The 15,693-nt window shown below is 46.6% G+C and overlaps 1 protein-coding gene across 4 annotated transcripts; it reads right to left on the bottom strand.

Moving 5' to 3' along the window:
• Positions 1-4,694: 4,694 nt before the first annotated feature.
• On the bottom strand, positions 4,695-15,326 carry TMEM171 (transmembrane protein 171). Of its 4 annotated transcripts, XR_014015535.1 has the most exons (5): positions 14,344-14,964; positions 11,508-12,214; positions 7,196-7,337; positions 6,304-6,413; positions 4,879-4,966 (listed from the first exon to the last, which is right to left on the bottom strand). XR_014015535.1 is itself a non-coding variant. In XM_081231288.1 (4 exons), exons 1-4 carry the CDS (start codon positions 15,145-15,147, stop codon positions 4,771-4,773), a joined length of 858 nt encoding a protein of 285 aa, XP_081087414.1. In that variant the 5' UTR covers positions 15,148-15,326; the 3' UTR covers positions 4,695-4,770. The 4 variants fall into 4 exon arrangements, 3 of the variants coding, with proteins under 3 accessions (XP_081087414.1, XP_081087413.1, XP_081087412.1); XM_081231288.1 differs by lacking the exons at positions 6,304-6,413; positions 14,344-14,964 and adding an exon at positions 15,133-15,326 and having other exon boundaries at positions 4,695-4,966; positions 11,508-12,012; XM_081231287.1 differs by lacking the exons at positions 6,304-6,413; positions 14,344-14,964 and adding an exon at positions 15,133-15,234 and having other exon boundaries at positions 4,695-4,966.
• Positions 15,327-15,693: the final 367 nt, after the last annotated feature.

Below are 15,693 nucleotides of genomic sequence, written 5' to 3'. Positions count from 1 at the left end.
TTTTAAAAATTGAAGTACAGTAGATTTATAATGTGTTAATGACTGCTGTATAGCAAAGCGATTCAGTTATACATATGTGTACATTATTTCTTTAATATTCTTTTCCATTATGGTTTATCATAGGATATTGAATATAGTTCTCTCTGCTATACAGTAGGACTTTGTTGTATATCCATTCTATACATAAAAGCTTACATCTGCTAACACCAACCTCCCACTTCATCCCTCCCCCAACCCCCTCCCCCTTGGTAACCACCAGTGTGTTCTCTACGTCCATGATTCTGTTTCTGTTGCATAGATAGGTTCATTTGTGTCATATTTTAGATTCCACATATAAGTGATATCATATGGTATTTGTCTTTCTCTTTCTGACTTATTTCACTTAGTATGATAATCTCTAGTTGCATCCATTTTGCTGCAAATGGCATTATTTCATTCTTTTTTATGGCTGAGTAGTATTCCATTGTATATATGTACCACATCTTCTTTATTCAGTCATCTGTTGATGGACATTTAGGTTGTTTCCATGTCTTGGCCATGGTGAATAGTGCTGCTATGAACACAGGGGTGCGTGTATCTTTTTGAATTATAGTTTTGTCTGGATATATGCCCAGGAGTGGGATTGCTGGATCATATGGTAATTCTATTTTTAGTTTTCTGAGGAACCTCCATACTGTTTTCCACAGTGAGAGCACCAACTTACATTCCCACCAATAGTGTAGGAGAGTTCCCTTTTCTCCACACCCTTTCCAGCATTTGTTATTTGTAGACTTCTTGATGATGGCCATCCTGACTGGTGTGAAGAGGTACCTCATTGTAGTTTTGATTTGCATTTCTCTAATAATTAGCAATGTTGAGCATCTTTTCATGTGCCTACTGGCCATCTGTATTTCTTCTTTGGAGAAATGTCTATTTAGGTGTTCTGCCCATTTTGGGGTTGGGTTGTTTGTTTTTTTGTTGTTGAGTTGTATGAGCTGTTTGTATATTTTGGAAATTAAGCCCTTGTCGGTCTCATTGTTTGCAAATATTTTCTCCCATTCTGCAGGTCGTGTTTTCATTTTGTTTATGGTTTCCTTTGCTGTGTAAAAGCTTGTAAGTTTGATTAGGTCCCATTTGTTTATTTTTGTTTTTATTTCTGTTTCCTTGGGAGACTGACCTAAGAAAACATTGCTATGATTTATGTCAGACAATATTTTGCCTATGTTCTCTTCTAGGAGTTTTATGGTGTCATGTCTTATGTTTAAGTCTTTAAGCCATTTTGAGTTTATTTTTGTGTATGGCCTGAGGGAGTGTTCTAACTTCATTGATTTACAGGCAGCTGTCCAGCTTTCCCAACATCATTACTGAAGAGACTATCTTTTTTCCATTGTATAATCTTGTGTATGGGTTTATTTCTGGGCTCTCTATTCTGTTCCATTGATCCATATGTCTTTTTTTGTGCCAATACCATACTGTTTTGATTACTGTAGCTTCGTAGTATTGTCTGGAGCCTGGGAGGGTTATGCATCCTGCTTTGTTCTTTTTCTTCAGGATTGCTTTGGCAATTCTGGGTCTTTTATGGTTCCATATGAATTTTAGGATTATATGTTCTAGTTCTGTGAAAAATGTCATGGGTAATTTGATAGGGATAGTGTTAAAAAGACCAACTTTAAATGCCCTTCTCCTCACCCCACTCCAACTTTTCAGATGGAAATTGGATGAACACATACTTACCTTCCCCCTCAGCTTTCAACTGTTCATTGGCCTGCCCATTCCTCCATAGCTCATAGAAATACCAAAGGGACCTTACCTCGTCCCTTCAGTTTCTTTAGAATTTGTTGATTGAGTTAGTCCACTTAACTGATCTCCAGAGGAGGACAAAGACATCACAAGAAGGGGTTTTCATAGTGTAGGGGCAGCATGGTAGCACCTGGCGTGGTTAGTTCCACCTGAAGTTACTGACCTCATCACTATTTTCATACCTCCCAATGCCATAGGAGGAAAATCTGGAGTAAGATTTCTTATGCTCCTGATAATGTTTGGTGTTCAAAACAATACTTGAAAAGATGCTCAACATTGTCAGTTGTTAGGGAAATTGAAATCAAAACCATAATGAGATACCACTTTGTACTCAGATGACAATAATAATAACAGAAAATAAGTGGTGGTGAGGATGTGGAAGAATTGGACTTTTGTACAGGGCTGCTGGGGATATAAAAAGGTGGAGCCTCTGTGGAAAACAGTGTTCAGCTCCTCAAGAACTTAAAGTTCACGTACGATCCAGCAATTCCGTTTCTAGGTGTGTACCCAAAAGAGTTGAAAACAGGTACTCCAACAAATATTGTACATGAATGTTAATAGCTACACTATTCACTACAGCCAGAAGGCTGACACAACCCAAATGTCCCTCATGAATACACTGTGGCACATACATACATGGAATATTATTCAGCTCCAGAAAGGAATGAAGTACTGATACACATTACAACGTGGATGATTCTCTAAAACAGCATGCTAAATGAAAGAAGCAGACACAAAAGTTCACATGTTGTATGATACGACTTATATGAAATACCCAGAAAAGGGAAATCTACAGAGACAGAAGCAGATTGGTGGTTGCCAGGAGGTAGGGAGGAGGGAGGGAGTGGGGAGTGACTACTAACTAGGTATGGGCTTTTATTTGGGGTGATGAAAATATTTTGGAATTTGATAGAGGTGGTGGCTGTACAACGTTGTGAATTTAACAAATGCCACTGAATTGTTCGCCTTAAAATGGTTCATCTTATATGATTAATTTCACATCAAAAAAAAGTTAACACGTATAAAGAAAATGAGTAGCAGACCACCAGATGGGTTTTCAGAAGCTATCATCTTTTTTGTTTTGTTTTGTTTTGTTTTAGTTTTTGTTTTGCGGTATGTGGGCCTCTCATTGTCGTGGCCTCTCCCGTTGCGAAGCACAGGCTCCGGACGCGCAGGCTCAGCAGCCATGGCTCACGGGCCCAGCCGCTCCGCGGCATGTGGGATCTTCCCAGACCGGGGCACGAACCCGTGTCCCCTGCATCGGCAGGTGGACTCTCAACCACTGCGCCACCAGGGAAGCCCCAGAAGCTATCATCTTTTGCCAGAACCTTGATAGGCAAAGAATGCATCTTCGTATGACTAAATGATTCGTCCCAGCTCAGCTGCCCACGATTCAGTCCCGCAATAAACAGCTCATGCTTGGGGACCCCTTTCATTGTTGTGGCTTCGTCTGTTCCCACTTGGCTGAATACTGCGGAGACTGATGGAGGTAAGGCAGACTACCCCAACCAGAAGGTCCAACTTACACCTAAGCATTGCTAACAACTGCCATTTAAGTTTACTAGCATATAAAAGTAAAATGCCCAGTTACAAACCCTAACTTTGAGCCATTAAAAATGCTCTTGATTTTATATGAGAACTTGTAAGTGTTTAATTCTACCTAGAAGTTTCAGCTTATTCACTTTAAGCAAATAACAGCAGAAGGAAGTGGTGATAATCTACCCTTTGTTCTAATTTTAAAATGTGAATAATTAACCTTCCAGGAAAAAAAAAGCAGAATTTTAAGAGCAGTTCAGTCCAATAAACATCCAGTTTAGAAATAGATCAGTCCTGCTGGTACAGACTGTTACCCCTGATTTACTGCAGTGGCAATTCCCATGAAATCAGTCATTACTTCAGTTAAACTATTGGAGCATTAACGCCTTTAAATTCTGTTTTCAGGCACTTAAATGATGGATAATACTGATTTTTATGGGGATGATGGCTTGTGGTAAAAGGCCTAAAAAGTTCATTTTTGCTACATCAAATTTTGTTAACAAAAATGCTAAGTTCCTACAGACTTTAGATTCTAAAAATCAGTTTTTCCTGGGCAGAACTGATAATACTTAGTGATTATTTTTTAAGGTTTATATCTAGAAGTAAATACATATTTATTATTGCACCCAACTATACAAACGCTTTTGTTCAGCAGTAGCTTTATAAGAATAAAAGTTGGTGGTCCAGACAGTCGGGCACCTTATAGTACAGAAAGACTCATCCCTCATGAAACTCTCCAGGGGAAATCTAGTTACCAAAGTGCCCCAAGAAATTTCTTCTCCAAAAATGTCACATCACTGTAAGAAGGCTTTAGGATATCAGTATGCTGGTAAGTGTACCAGTGAAAATTACCTAGTTACCCTACCTTCTTTCAGAATGAAAAAAAAAAAAAAAGAAAAAAGGAATAGGGAAGGGAGAAAGGAGGAGGAGAGGGAGAAGAAAGGGAAGAGGAGCAAGAAATAATAAAGAAATGAGGAAAGTAATCTGGTTTCTCTGCCCCAGAAGCAATGAACACTGGAAACCCAATGGGCCAAGCTAAACATTAACCAGTACTTTTGGTTGGCCTTTGACAGCACAGGGTAGAGATATGCACCTGGCTTTCGGAAACTAGCTAGATGGGTTCAAAGCCCAACCTCACCATTTAGAAGCAATGTGACCCTGAATAAGTTAATGAGCCTTTCTGAGCCGCTGCTTTTTCATCCACCAATACGAACGATCCCACCCACCTCCCAGAGTAGGAGGCCTCAATGAGAGAAGCATCTTAGATTTTCCCAGCCAGAGGCACGCTGCTTCTCCTGTGGTCTGAAGCGTTGACAGCTTAATCTGGAAGGTTTGTTATTGATGTTGATACTACACCAGGAAGTCAGGACATAGCCGATTCTATTGTATTTTTTTATTAGAAAAACAAATTAAATAGTGATTGATTCTATAAAACATTGAACTGGAGTCCATGGCTCATGGTGGGGAAGGCTCAGAAGATGGAGACAAGGATGTAGTGGCAGCAGTTTCTTTTTCTTCGTATCTGGGAGGCAATTCGGACGAGAGACAGGGAGTGTGTGAGGTCTCAGAGGATGAAGCGGCCCCAGAAATAGTATATATAGGTTCACAATCTCTCTCAGAGGCTGCGCCTTGGCCCTCGGGAGTTGGGATCCTATGAAGAAGGAGAGAGAACATGAAAGGGAGGAGAGGGACTCAGTCACATGCCTTAACTCCCAGGTTCTTGTCACATGTTTAATTAGATGCCTTTGGAAACATCTGCAAGGGTCTCCAGAGTAATTTCTTCCATATTCTATTCTGCATAGATATGTTTTGATTTCTTACCCCTTCCTGTCCTTAGAGCTCATGGTTACTTTAAGACTGTCTCACACTCCTGTTGTCATTTCCCTTGTCACTGAAAAGACGTAGAGTACAAACACATAGCTGCCTTCCGAAAAGAACATGCACACACACAGTTACTCTTGTCTGCTATTTCATCTTCTGAGACAGCTCATGGAAGGTAGACAAACTTATGCAAAGAGACAATTAAATCATTAAGCCAAAAACTTGAAGGAAGGAAGATGTACTGGTTAATGGAGCGGGGTCTAGCAAAGGGCAGACCTGCATCTGAATTTCCACTCTGCTGCTTTCTAGCTGTCTGATCTCAGGCAAGTTACTTAACCTCTCTAAGCCTCAGTTTCCTCATCTGTAAAATGGGGATGATGACACTGCCTACCTTCTAAGTAACTATGAGAATGACCTGAGGTAATGTAAGAAAAGGCAGACTCTGGCATAGCAATAGCAGTAGGAGTAGTTTTTAGTAGCAGTAGAAACAGACATTTATTTTAGGGCTCTGGGAAGTTCATCATTGGAGAAAAGAATACAAAAATTCACTAAGAGAATTCTACAAATCTCCAGAACCTAACCTCCCTTTCACCCACACAGGGGAACTCCTGCATTCATCCCTGGTCAGATCTCCAGCTCATCACCTGGTTTGAAGTATAAGAACACGTGCCGTGAAACATGAATGACCAGGTATGGCAGCCCCTGTCCCTAACACACTCATGACATCTCTCAGGTCCTGCTTCTCACTGCTTTAAAAAATGCACGTGTCTCAAAAGCCACTTTTCACTGAGGCCTGCTCTGCTCTGTGAGATTTTCCAGTGATCCTGCCTTCACTTCCTACACCCTGGTTTCCCACGTGGGAAGGTACGGAGCCTCCTCCAGCCCTGCTCGTCCCTGACGCTTCCCAGAACTCCTTCCTTTCATGCTTTCCCCGCCCGTGGATTCTCCACAGGTCTCTGTCGCCCTGCCCTCTTGGTTTCAGTAACCTCTTTGCCATTTAATCTCCAGTACCCCATCTCTCTCCCAAGACCTGGCCCATCCGGTCTAGCTCAAAGGCCCACACCTCGCTCTCCCTCTACTGCAAGCCAGCTCACCATCTTCTCCCACTTACACAGGCCCCGTCTCTGTCTTCCTCAGTCAGGGACATTCCCTGTCCCTGTCACTCACCCTTGACATCATGATCTCCGCTCTTCATCCCTGTCGTCCTCCACAGCAGACATCCTCACACACTCCTCCCTTTCTGACCACCCCAGTCCCAGGCTCCTGTTACCTTCAGCCTGTCCGTGAGAGAAGCCTTCCTCACCGGTCTGGTCACCCCCAGCCTTTCCCCATCACGAGCTGTGCTAACCACTGCTCGGATCCTGTTGCCATGACTCCACAACCTTCAATGATATCCCTCTGCCTCAAGGAAAAACACTTATATTTACACTGTTTAATCTGACCCCAGGTGTGCCTCCAAATTTGTGGCATGTGGAAAGCGTGGGGGATGGGGATGGGAATCTCATATTTCTCTTCGGTCAATCAGAGAAGACTCTGAGGCCCATGGAACAACTTAATATTGAGGGGAGAAGCCTGGCGTGGTCAAGTCAGGGTGCAGGTTGACTTTAGCCGGCCACTCAAGTACCTCCATTAGATACTGAAATGCTCTGTACCTGCTGGAGGTCCCCTGGGACCCTCACCCCTCCCACAATCTAAAGCAGCAAAGCCTAACTTAGCAGGGGCCTCCTGAGTTCTGCTCCAGCGCTTGGGATGGCTGATGGGTTTGTGCAGCATTTTGAGGATCAGCCCTGCTAGGACCACATAGAAATGCCTGGAGAAGGCTTCATAGTAACCCGGCATAACCACTTTTATAATTTTTAACTTATGTGTTGCCCAAAGTTTCCTGAAAAGTACTAGGAATATTAAGGCAATAATTCTGGCATAATGTCAGCCAAAAAGATACTCATACTTGGATGGCTACACCTCTACCATAGCCTTAAAGCTGATTTGGCCTGAATGTAGACATAGGCCTGAAAAGGTTAAACTTTCCTACCCTTGACGTTCAAACGGAAAGTCTTACCTATAGTTAAAAATACTGTAATATGAAGGTGGATTTTCACTTGGGAGCAAACTGTCAGCCCCAGGACTCCGAGTAGCTGCAGAAACTGAAGACTCAGGAAAGTAAGGTGGTGGAGGAGGTGGGAATATGATCACGGCATCACCTAAGGAAACACAACATTTCATTGACGACAGATGAGTACTAAATGCAAGCAAATGAGCAAGAGCCATAGAAATTAATAATATATTTGGCCCATCTATAGAAAAGGTCAAAACACCAGAATTTAAAAGTGAGCCTATCCAATTTACAGAGACTGAGAGCAGAGGCTGCCTGGGGCTGGAGGCTAGGGTGACTGGACTTAGTGTTTAATGCAGGCAGGGTTTCTGTTCAGGATAATGAAAAACTTCTGGGAATTGATCATGGTGGTGGCTGTACAACATGGTGACTGTACTTAATACCACTCTACACTTTAAAATGATTAAACTGGTAAATTGTATGTTATGTCTATTTTGCCACATTAAAAAAAAGAATAGTGGGCCTATATTTCATAGCAAGTCTGAGCTAAAGCATTTCTGTGAAGCATTTGCTAACAATGTTCCTTACCTCCCCTGGGATGTCTGTTGCTACAAAGCTTTTCTCATTTTCTACTTATAATTTTAACTCTTCAAACGTTAGCTGTTGGATAAAGTGCCTCCATTCCTCAAATGCAGGTTCACCCTCTGAACAAATGACAGTACAACCACGATACAGCCCACCATCCCTACTTCCATAGTTGTGGTTTTTGCACTTGAAGAGTTTTTTTTTATCTACCAACGTTTCTTCCAAGCTTTACAAAAGAAAGTCAAACTCAAAGAAAAGCTAGGATTTTGGGGGGTTTTCTTGCATTTCTGTTGGTACTGTTCACTCCAGAAGACATCCCTGTGTTTGGGCGAGGAGAACTGGGGACCAGATGCAAGCTCTAATTAGATTCCAACACAAAATGTACCAGATGAGTTGCCCAGAACCTTCTAGACATGTGGGCACCACTACAAAGGGGTCTGAGGGTGGCCTCTGATAAGCTGGTAGCACCAAATGACAGCTCAGGAAGAATGAAAGAGGAAAGAGGACTTTACTTCCCTGCAGGGAGGAGATGGTTTGTACTGGTAGCAGAGCTGATGCTCACCTAGGGAGCTGCAGGGTTCTCTAGAGTTACCGGGGTTCCACTTGCCAGTTCCCACCAAGCGTGGCCCTGAACAAGTTATGTGCCCTCCCTAGGCCTCCCTCAGCCACCACATCTGTAAACGGCAGGCTGTAACTGTAGCTGCCTCAGAGGACAGGTAGGAGGACTGGATTTGTGTGCAGGGTTAAAACGGCGCTGAGCACGGAGCAAGCTCTCTCAACTGTAACACATCCTCAAAGGGACTTTCTTCACAACCACCAGCAAGTGGCACCTATTTGCATGTCTGAAGAAACATTCCCAACTGGCAGTCTGGCCAGTGGTTCCACTCTCCACCTTGATGCCTCAGTCGCCTCCCCAGAGGTAACTTAGCCCTGCAGAAAATGCATTAACTCCATCTCTCCTTCTGCAAGGAGATGGCGGTTCAAGCTTCTAATATACGTCGCTAACCGAAGCTGGAAAAAGCATAGTGGTTGTCTTGGGATTCTCATTTAATTTTTTCAGAACGTCTTGGTAGGTCAGAGGAAGGTAGGTTGAATGTTCACTTTAATTACACATTGTAGGACAAAGGATCTGGAAACAAGCCTCTAAAGCAGGCTGATCACCTATCAAACACAGACAAGGAAGTACTCAGAGTCTCCAGTTATCTTGGAGGCTTATCCACCCCTCTGCCAGGTCAGCTCCCAGCCCTCTTGCTCTCCCTGGAAAGTCCCATGCCCCTGGGGTTTCCCTTCCACTATGTCCTGAAAGACTTCATGTCCTCTGTGAGTTGACCATACACCTGCTTGTGCATCCAGGGTCCAGCACTAGGTGTGCCCACAATGCAGATATCATGCATCTTGGTTTACCTCTTCCGTCTTCCATTCTGGGAAGAGCTGCATCCTGGCACTTAGCCAAGAACTGCCTCTGATCACCCCAATTTCCCTCACAAGGCAGAACTGACCATTGACAGACAATGCCTGGAGTCTTAACAACTGTGCTAAAAGGCATGATTTCTAAAAACGTAAATCCTATTCCATAATACCAAAGGAGAGAAAGACAATGTGCCAGATTTTCACAAGTTTGATAGGACTTAAACGGTTATGTGGAAAAGATTTTAAACTATGCAGTGCCAACATCAGGACAGAACCACCCAGGAGTCACTCCAGCACAAGCCCTGCTCCCTGCCGCCCCCCATTCCAAGCACCAGGAAGAAGGCTGGGCCCCAAAACTCCCGGATAGTAAACTCAAAGGGCACACCTTGAAATGCTCGCAACTAAGTGGAAGACCATGAGTGTCTCATGAGTGTATTTACTTGGACTCCACTGTGTCCCCTGAAAGAACTAAGAACATCTACAATATTGGGTGAGCCCTTTCGTCATGTAACAACAACCCAGGACACCTGGTGAAGGATGAAGCCTGCAGAAACAGAATTACAGCAAGTGCCTGGGGAGGGCGCTATGCAAGGGCCACAGCATACGCATGCCCACCGCCTCGGTTAGGATCCTGGCTCTGCCACTTGCTAGTTCGTGACTTGGGATCCCTGACCCTTGGTTTCTTTAACATGGAGACACTAAGAGCATCTGCCTCAGTGGATTGTTGTAGGTGTGAATGAATTTCACACAACAGGCTCTTGACGAGTAGATGCTAAAACACCTAGATGGGTGTTTGGCCCAAGAATAAGCCCTATATATTTGTTTGCTATTATTAACATATAACTAATATTGACGTTGTCACCGTAATTATATAAACGCACAAATAAGTAAGTTGGGAGCTTCAACCCTGGCTGAACACAAGGATCGTCTGTAAATCCACCTGTCCTTCCTTTCTGAGGCCAATACCATGCAAGGCCCACAGCCCAGGGAATCCCCACAGTGAGTACCGCCAGCTCGACAGACAGCCCCACCCGCGGGAAACATCTCACTCGCCACCTTCCTTCCCTGTTCCTTCCACGGTTTCTGCTCTGTAATCCTCTTTGCCCACCCAGCCTTTTACATGTTAAGGCTGTGGCTTCAGAGTGGGAGACTGAAATAAAACAGTGATTTGCAAAAATGAGCAGCAATGGGGTGTTTTCTTTGTCTGTGTGAACATGAGGCCAAAGCTACTTGTATGGTTCTGTGGGGACCTGACTCTGGGAAATGGTGATGCAGCGCTTCTGCAGATCCCTGGGGACCCAAAGGGACACTCTGTAGGCACTCCATGGAGGAAAGAAGCGACAGGTGCTGTTATATTTCATCCTTGTCTATGCCACTGCTTCCAAACCTTGCTCTGACCCTGAAGCCAAGGATGAAATTACAGAAAATGAAGAAGAATGATGCAGAAAACAGTACAGAAGACTCCCTCAAAACATGGAAGACCAATGGACTTGTGACAGATTCAGAATCCTAGATATTAGTGCTGACAGGAATCTTAGAAATGCAGTGCTCATTTTATAAATACATAAAGTAAGGCCAGGAGAGGTTAAGGACTTCCAAAGACAGCCAGTCAGGGATGACCAGGGATGAGAAACCACATTTCCAACAACCAGAAGTGACATAAGTCTTTGGTGTGAGAATAACAGGGGAAACAGGGTCACTTGGCAGGTACCTTAGGTTTTAGAAGGCTCCCAGGCTTTCCTCAAGGATCCTCTCACTTTCGTCTTTATTTGCTCTGTGACCTTAGTTAAGGTCACAAGTTAATGTCCCAATGCTTTTGCTAGATAACAAGGAATTGCTGCAAGGAAATGATGTGCTCAAGGATTCTTATGGGGATAAGTACAGCAGCAGAACTGTGTCTGTGTGCATCTGTGTGCGTGTATGTGTGTGTGTGTGTGTGTGTGTGTGAGAGAGAGACACACACACAGGGACAGGGACAGGAACAAAGAGAGAGAAGGAGAAAGAGAATCTAGGCCAGACCCGGCAGCAGCTCAGTGAAGCCTTGATGCTACAGCCATGGTGATATGAACAAGAACAGGAAGGAGAGGGGCTTCCCTGGTGGCGCAGTGGTTGAGAGTCCGCCTGCCGATGCAGGGGACATGGGTTCGTGCCCCGGTCCAGGAAGATCCCACATGCCGCGGAGCGACTGGGCCCGTGAGCCGTGGCCGTTGAGCCTGCGCCTCCGGAGCCTGTGCTCCGCAACGGGAGAGGCCACAACAGTGAGAGGCCCGCGTACCGCAGAAAAAAAAAAAAAAAAAAAAGAACAGGAAGGACAGCCACCCACCTACAGTGACCTGGACGGGCTCCATGTTCTGGGTCTGTCTCTCTTCACTTTCAGAAGCATCCTGGCCCACATTCAAGTTGTTTCTCTTCTTAACATGGGCAACCACGAAGAAACACAATCCCACAAGCACAATCAAGGGTCCCAAGATCTGCAGGGACAGGAATCCACAGATCTGGGGCTCTGAGTCAGCAGTGTCTGTCTCATTCAGCGGTTCCTGCACCCAGTCTGAGTCACACCCGGGGACCCAAATGCCCAGTACACTGATGAGCATACCACTCGCCAGGAACAGAAACCCAAAGATGAGACACTGGACAAACTGGCGGCTCTCTCCACAGAGGAAGGCTCGGTCGGAGGCCCCCTGGTTGCCTCGCAGGCGCTCCTCACTTCGCTGATGTCGTGCCCGGAAGCGGGCCAGGACCACAGCCCCCAGCCCAATCACAGCACACGCGGGCCCGGAGATCTTCAGCACCATGCTGCAGTCTGGGAGGGTTTCGTATTGGCATGCCTGGAACCCAAAGATGGAGAGCAGGACTCCCACACACAGCAGGATGGCACCGATGACAAAAAGGAAGAAAATGAGCTTGGTGACATGCCTGTCTCCCTGGGCCCCATCTGGCTCGGCAGCAGCTGCAGGAGACATGGCCAGAAGAGGCCACTTCCCCGAGGTGGGTGGGATATGTTCCTTCCCTTCAATGGTTTCAACAACTCTGCAGACATAACCAAATACCAAATTAAAGTGCGCGCAGGTGTTTCTGACCCGCCCTGTTCTTTTTCCCAGATCACACTAGGATGAAATCATAGGGAATAGAACTTTGTGCAACGGATACACTGTAGCACAATGAACTGGTTCATGAGTCAGAGGAACTGGCATTCAGAAACTCCTGAACATGTAATTTTATAAAGATATGCAAGAAGGGCAAATGCAATTACCATGCACCTAAGAGTATCTTGAAAAATCAAAACCCATGCAACAAAAGTAACTGGGTGTGGCTTTTCCTGTTATGAGTCTTAACAGACTCACTTCTCCAGGCCCCAAAAAACCAAAACCAAAAACATAAAAACAATGGTGAGTGAAGGAAGAACCACAGGGATTGTTTCTGATTTACAAACATCCCACATTTCATCACAGCTGCTATGAGTATTTCCAAGTCGGTAAATTTTCGTTCAGTAACTAACTTTCCATTTCCTATTTTAGGCTGCAGCAACTTTCCATTCCGTGCTTTATCCTAAGGCTACATCTACGGGAGATCCAAGTTTCAACTGAATGGGAAGGCGGTTCAGGAACACAGTGAGTTTGGTGGATTTTAAGTTAATTCTGTCAAAATGTGACTCTTGAGTTCTCAAACAGGCACACATTGGGGCTGCCCTGAAATCTGGTGGCCTGGCTACTTGGCTCTGGGATAACCCAGGGGGGTCTGGTAGCACCTTGTCCCTCAGGTGGGCAGGTGGCCTCTTGCTCACCCTCTTCCGTGGTGCCACCCACTTCCACAAAAAGGTTTAGACCCAGTTAAAAAAAAGCAGCCGATAAAATCACCAGTTACAAAACACTAAACAGCAATAGAACTTGACTTTGAAAGAAGAGTATACATGAAATCAAGTGGCAAAGCACCTTCCATAAGACCACGCAAGCCCGGTACTTCAAGGCTCTCATATATTAAATGTATCCCGAGCAGTGGGTAAAGAATTGTCTACCTTACACACCCTGACTTTATTATCCAGTTATCTTGTCTTACTCTAATGAGTGGAATATTTTTCCAGGACCCTTCAAGTTGGGGCACTCAAAAAGACAACCCAAGTGTAAAGAACATTTTCACTTGCTCAAGGAAAGAAAACTTTAAAATACTTTGTGCCACTTGCATCCATGGTCACATGAAGGAGCTCAAGATTGAGTCACTAAAGCCAAGACCGTCTTGACAAACCCAAATCATGTCCAAGTAGGGTCAGGTTAGGTAAAGAAAGAAAACAACTGGTCTTATGCTAGGAAGTGCTTTTCCTGGAAAAAGTAAGATACAATCAGAAGGAAGTTGGAGAAAGAAGGAAATAGAGGTGGGAAACAAGCTTCCGCGTTAAGCTTGGACAAACTATACTTATGAAGATGTAATTAAGCTGAAACAAACATTTAAAGTATTGCACTAATTAAAAAAAATTCTGAGTCCTGTAATATCTTTTGCTGGTCTGAAGACATGAGTGAGGGGTGACTCTCTGCCACAAAGTCCTATCAATTCATTGTACCTTGGATTGATACCTTGACTTTGTCGTGAGTCACAAGGCTTTAACTGCCTTAAGGCAAATTCCCCAATACTAGTAAAGCCTAAAACTGGATTTGTAGCTTCCTTTCCATGGACTAGTGGACTAAGCACCTGGCATAGGTGTTAATCCCCCATCCAAAATAGTACTTGGGTAGTTCGTTCTCTCTCCCCTCCCCACCCCCATAGATGCGCTCACAAACTGACTCAGAGACATCTGCACTAATAGGAGATTAAACCTTTTCCAAATACCAACCTACATTTCATTTCCCCAAAGCCAAATTCACCTCCCCAACGCTGTTTCCCAAAGGACATTTCCAAATCAGCAGCATGTCACCACGTCCAAAGCTCTCTGTGTTTGGGTACTGACGCAAAGAGAGGAAAAGTCCTTTACGGGAAAGAGCTTGGTGGGTTTCGAGAGCCGGAGCGCAACACCAGCCCGGAGAGCTTGGCGCGCGGCCCCCGCGGGCGCAGGTGCAGTGCGGCTCCTCCGCGCTGCGCCGCTCCTCGCTCCCAGCCTGGACCCCAAAGCTCAGCGCCCGCCCCGCGGCCACAGAGCGCGGGCTCCCGGAGTGCAGAGGAGCGCTTACCTGAGACTGCGTCCTGCGAGGGCGCTGTCTGCGCCCGCAATCGGCGGGCAGCGCGGCGCCCGCCTCCACCCGCGGCCTCCCGGGCGGCGGGCCGCACCGCACACTCCCACCTGCGTGTCCCGGCGCAGAGGGCGGGCCGCGCGGTGTTTACGGAGGAGGCGGTGCCGGCGCGGGCAGGGCAGGGCGGACTGGTGGGAGCTGGCCGCCGCTGGGTGCTGCCCTATGGGGGCCAGAGGCGCGCCCGACTCCGGGGTGGGGAGCGAGGGGCGGCGGACCGGGCGGCTTCCGCGTCCGTGACCGTGCGCGCGAGTAATCCGGGAAAACGCCCCCCTCTCCGCCTCCTCCTCCTCCTCCTTGGCCCGTGGCCTGCGGGCACGGGGCGGCAAGTTGGGGTTCTCCTGGCTGTCCCAACTCGCGAGGCGACGGTCGAGGTCCGGGCGGCGTGAAGGGAGCCGGTTCCCTTCCGGGCCGAGAGCCCAGAATTTGGGCCGGAGATGGGGAAGAAAGGGTAGCGCCTGCCCCCCTCTTCGGTGTGATCGCCGCCCAGGCAGGGGTCCCCGCGTTCCCGCCGCCGCGCCCTCTGGGACGGGTGCACCCGGGGGCCTGTGGCTCTCCTGCCGCTCCGGAGACCTTGGCTGGGGTCACTGGGGCTAGACCCTCGCCGCGAGCTCCCCGACGAAGAGGTTATAGAGACACCAGGTCACAGAAAAGTGCGCTCCATTAGCGTGTGAGACAAGGGTCCTCCATGCCGGAAGCGTACAGGCATCCGGTCCTAGCTCCGAGACTCACATGTATGGTCGTCATGGTCGTCGCAGTCCCGCTTTGCCATCGAACCCCCTTCCTGGTTCTCAGTCGCTAATGATTTGCCGGACTTAAACTGCTCACTTTCTCTGCCCTTGAACCGGGCGTTTGGGGATGGGTTTGCTAATCCCTGTGCTATTTGTAACCTGCCCCGTGACACGTGACATGGAATCAGCTGTGCCAGTTGCCACACCAGAGGTCAGGGCGCTGTGAAAGGTGAGTCAAGAGCTCAGCCCAAAGAGGGGAGCGCCATGAGCCCTGCGGCCTTTCCCATCCCTGCCACTTCTCCCTGGAGTCCTATCCACTTTGCCTGAGATCAGCCCAGTCAAGAGTTAACGCCAACTGCCTTAACCTTTTGGAAGTGCGAACACCTTGCATACCTGATACAGCAAGTTGTTCCCAGTCGTTTTTCACTGCAGTAAAGAATGAGTCGGCTTAGCTGATTACAGAAGGGAGAAGGAGACTCAGAAAAGGGCTCAGAGGGAGGCCAACAGGGAAGGGTGTCCACCTGGGTTCTGCAGGTTGGCGGGCTGGGTGGGTAAGACAGGG

The sequence above is a fragment of the Mesoplodon bidens genome (assembly GCF_964165515.1).
Source record: "Mesoplodon bidens genome assembly, chromosome: 4".
In the NCBI taxonomy this organism is placed as follows: Eukaryota; Metazoa; Chordata; class Mammalia; order Artiodactyla; family Ziphiidae; genus Mesoplodon; species Mesoplodon bidens.
This window is presented reverse-complemented; position numbering and strand designations above follow the sequence as displayed.

What these genes read in the sequence shown, in the direction of transcription:
- TMEM171 (XM_081231287.1), bottom strand. Translation starts at nt 12,147, where the DNA reads ATGTCTCCTGCAGCTGCTGCCGAGCCAGATGGGGCCCAGGGAGACAGG. An exon ending in GCCCGTCCAGGTCACTGTAG is followed by an intron (nt 7,338 to 11,507) that starts GTGGGTGGCTGT and finishes GTGTTTCCTTAG; the next exon opens with GTGATGCCGTGATCATATTC. An exon ending in TACAGTATTTTTAACTATAG is followed by an intron (nt 4,967 to 7,195) that starts GTAAGACTTTCC and finishes CCTTCTTCATAG; the next exon opens with GATCCCAACTCCCGAGGGCC.